This window comes from Lottia gigantea, assembly GCF_000327385.1.
Source record: "Lottia gigantea unplaced genomic scaffold LOTGIsca_216, whole genome shotgun sequence".
NCBI classification, from domain to species: domain Eukaryota; kingdom Metazoa; phylum Mollusca; class Gastropoda; family Lottiidae; genus Lottia; species Lottia gigantea.
Window position 1 is genome coordinate 15,366 of NW_008708518.1, and position 4,554 is coordinate 19,919.

The 4,554-nt window shown below is 32.7% G+C and overlaps 1 protein-coding gene across 1 annotated transcript in view; it reads right to left on the reverse strand.

The window, feature by feature from the left end:
• Window positions 1-1,884, reverse strand: part of LOTGIDRAFT_174753 (hypothetical protein) — a gene marked incomplete at both ends in the record, with an annotated part of 15,385 nt that extends 13,501 nt beyond the window's left edge. Inside the window, 2 exons of the mRNA XM_009054402.1 lie at window positions 661-824; window positions 1,713-1,884. Coding sequence (XP_009052650.1) covers window positions 661-824; window positions 1,713-1,884 — 336 coding nt within the window. The remainder of the gene's footprint in view (window positions 1-660; window positions 825-1,712) is intronic.
• Window positions 1,885-4,554: the final 2,670 nt, after the last annotated feature.

The window sequence follows — 4,554 nt, forward strand, 5'->3', positions numbered from 1 at the left end:
CCTTTATAACATAAAAAAAAACAAATAATAATCCCTTTATTGATAAAAAGAACAAATAATAATCCTTTTATAACATCAAAAAAAACAAATAATAATCCCTTTATTGATAAAAATAACAAATAATAATCATTTATAACATCAAAAAAAACAAATAATAATCCCTTTATTGATAAAAATAACAAATAATAATCCCTTTATAACATCAAAAAAAACAAATAATAATCCCTTTATTGATAAAAATAACAAATAATAATCCTTTGATTTATCAAAATAACAAATAATAATTCTTTGATTTATCAAAATAACAAATAATAATCTAACATCAAAATAACAAATAATAATCTCTTGATTGATAAAAAAAAAAAAAAATAACAAATAATAATCCTTTGATTTATCAAAATAACAAATAATAACCATTTTGATTGATTAAAATAACAAATAATAATCCTTTGATTTATCAGAATAACAAATAATAATCCTTTTATATCATCAAAATAAGAAATCACTTTTAGTTATTAGATAAAAAAACTATATAAGTAGGTGAGATCCTCTCTCTGGAGAAATTTAGGCTCTCCTGCATTATTTTCTTAGGATGGTGGCACATAGACTTGGTTCAACCAACCCCTATGTTAGTTAAGACACTTCAAATTGAATACTTACATAACCTGATGTAGCAGTTAAAGTTTCGGGCTGGCTGTCCCCTGATAAACTAGCTATCATTCGACTAGAATATGATATACCATCATAAACAAACAAAAAATCAAAGGAACATTCAGTCGCCATACTTTTAAATTCTAGATGTATCGTTTTATTTGGACCACCAGCTGAAAAATATCATTATATCATATCATTCAATATTGATACCAGTTGCAAATAATATAAACAAACAAAATATCATTAAATTCAAAATTAATACCGGTACCCAAATAATATACACAAACAAAATATCATTAAATTCAAAATTAATACCGGTACCCAAATAATATAAACAAACAAAACTGACTTTTAATTTGACTGATGCAAATAATGCAGTAGAAAATAAATTAAGATGGAAACCTCACTGGTGCACTGGTGTGTAAACTGAAATATAGGGGTGATAACTGTCAGCCCAATAGAAATACGGTATTGTATTATATTATAGTACCAGGTAGGTGCCTTCTAAAATGTCTATTATGTGTATCAAGAGCATTGATTTGCACCAATCTGATATTCAGTCAGACGTCTGTGGTCCTGCAATTCCACATTTCTTTTCATACCGCAAAAGTTATAGTACTAGGGGTCATTTGTGATATCCATGTCATCACCAACCCTGTCTAGAGCTGTCCACCTGTCTAGAGTCATCCACTGCTAAGTATGCTTTATCACACAAGAAGGCCCTTTGCGATTAACCCTTTCAACCCTAGCACCCGGTTTACCGAGCAGCCGGCATACCGGACGTTGCTAAGTGACGTCATACAACGTTAACGTTTACTTTTATTTCAGGGTGACGTTATATTTCATTTACACTCAGCGTTCAAAAAGTTAAAGCACTCAGTTTTAGTGGAATTGCAGGAACCAGAGACTTCTGATTAAAAATTGGAATGGTTCAAATTGATGTTGACAGTGTCTAGAAGAGGCTGTAGGCCTAATTAAAAAATTATTTAAACTTCTTTACAATCCCTTCAGACTCATTTTGTTATTTCTTGAAAACAGGAAACCTGGAAAACACTTACCTTCAATCAGCCATTCACAGCGAGCAAATCGTGGATATTCATTAGGACCATCAGAAATTATGCCTTTTTCTCCATTTAAAACCTTTCTACCAGTGCAACCCTCTGTCAATCGGCACACCAAAACAATGGCAGCCACCACAGTCAGTGGCAACTTTAAAGTAATATATTTCATTCTGTAGTTTAAAATCGCAAGCAATATCTACCACTTGTCAAAACTTCATTCCATTTTAAACCAACCAGATTTCGTCTGATGTCAGAGTTCCAGTCTTGGGAAAAAATTCCAACTTTCATGCATAAAATTAACCGATTTTGACGACTGCTCTCGTCACCATTTTTATTATATACCATCTAGCCAGTTATCGTCGCCCATTCCTCTACCTCCCAGCACCAACCGATCACAGGAACGATGGAAAATGAAGGAATTACCAGGGTTATTTTGACATTAACCACTGTATTGAAGCAGACATTAAAACCACCATTGTTAGAAAAGAAATGTAACGAGGTGAATAAAATAATCCATTTTCATTGGTTAATAAAAAATAGTCCGGTATCTCCGACTTGTGTTAGATTGTGATGAAAACATAATCTCATAAAAGCATTGGCCTAGGTCACAAAATAAAGATTTATGTTAAACAAGATGATAAAGTTATAGAATTTGATATGTTGAATTATATAGAAGTGGTGAGTAAAACTTACGATTGTGTTAAGTTTATGGTTACGTGCGTTTATCAAACTCTATCGTAAGTTTCACGAATAATATTATGATAAGAATTGTCATACAATGGAGCTGTTAGACTTAATAGAGACAAGAAAATCGAATTGTACCAAAAATCAAGTAGATGCTACTGAAAATATATCTCTGGTAAAAGAAAAATCTTCATCCTCATTAACGGAAGACTATCTATAAATAGAATCTATGATTTGTATGATGTGAAGTAATAACAATATATAACAAACTGTGACGAATTTAGGCGTTCAATATTTGGGCCACGTCCCCTCGCGCTGTAAATAATGAAATGTTAAATGGCAGATAAAAAGATAGGATATGAAGCTCTATCTTACCAAGTTTATATTTCTATTATCAACGTTCAGTGACACAGATTAATTTAAAAACAGCTGAGATCAGCCTGAGTGAGGTGAAATTATACACTACACTGTCACTTTCTATAAATATTTCTGATTATATATCAGGGTATCATAATAATAAACAGATGATTAACATAATTTATCATCCAAAACTCCAGGTTTTTACCGAAAATAAAACTTTTAATTACAAATTACAGAAGTCATCTGCTACTGTGTTAGTTTTATTCTCTAATGGTGTGTTAATATCAGCAGGTAACTCGGCCTTGTTGACTCTAAACAGATAACATGAACGCAAGCCCTCATCACTCAGAGAACGACAATTTCTCAACCCGTTACACACCGTCTTACATTCATCTAAAGTTTTAGAAAAAGCAACAAAGATGACTGGATTTGGATAAAGATGGCATCTCTAATTATCAGCATTAGCGGTTATAGCGGTTCAATTGTCATCGAGTTAACACAGGTCATTGCAGGTACTCTGTCCACGAAGTCCAGTTTCAATTTCTTTTGGTATCACAGTTATATCATAGCACTTGTAACAATTTGAAATATAAACAATATCAATTATATTTTATTCGTAAAGATTCGTAGGCTCAAATACGACATGTTTTTTAATTTTTTATTTTCTACTTTGAAATTCTCAATTTGACTTTGTAAAATTAGTAAGTATATTCTTATACGTGATAATGTTTCGTGTAATCGAGGCCTGACATTATGACAAGCTAGTTTGTCATCGTACGCCCCCCTCTACCGGTCTTATAGGATATATAGTACATTGTTGTTCTATTAGCGAGGCTCTACGATCTACTTACGATACAGATACGATAGAGTTGTGGTTCAAGTACACTAGATTTACGGTACGATAGAGTTACGAAATAGGTACGATAGAATCACGATTCAGTCACGGTAGAGAAACAATACAGGCACGATAGAGTTACGATAGAGTTATGATACAGTTAAGATAGAGTTACGATAGAGTTATGATACAGGCACGATAGAGTTACGATAGAGTTATGATACAGGTAAGATAGAGGTACGATAGAGTTATGATACAGGTAAGATAGAGTTAAGATAGAGTTATGATACAGGCACGATAGAGTTATGATACAGGTAAGATAGAGTTAAGATAGAGTTATGATACAGGCACGATAGAGTTACGATAGAGTTATGATACAGGTAAGATAGAGTTAAGATAGAGTTATGATACAGGCACGATAGAGTTACGATAGAATTATGATACAGGTAAGATAGAGTTACGATAGAGTTATGATACAGGTAAGATAGAGTTACGATAGAGTTATGATACAGGCACGATAGAGTTACGATAGAGTTATGATACAGGTACGATAGAGTTACGATAGAATTATGATACAGGTAAGATAGAGTTAAGATAGAGTTATGATACAGGCACGATAGAGTTACGATAGAATTATGATACAGGTAAGATAGAGTTACGATAGAGTTATGATACAGGCACGATAGAGTTATGATAGAGTTATGATACAGGCACGATAGAGTTACGATAGAGTTATGATACAGGCACGATAGAGTTACGATAGAGTTATGATACAGGCACGATAGGGTTATGATAGAGTTATGATACAGGTAAGATAGAGTTACAATATATGTACGGTAGAGGTATGATTCAAGTACGCTAGATTAACGATACGATAGATTAACGATACGATAGAGTTACGATACGATAAAGCAACGATACAGGTATGCTAGAGTTACATTAGGTACGATAGAATTACGA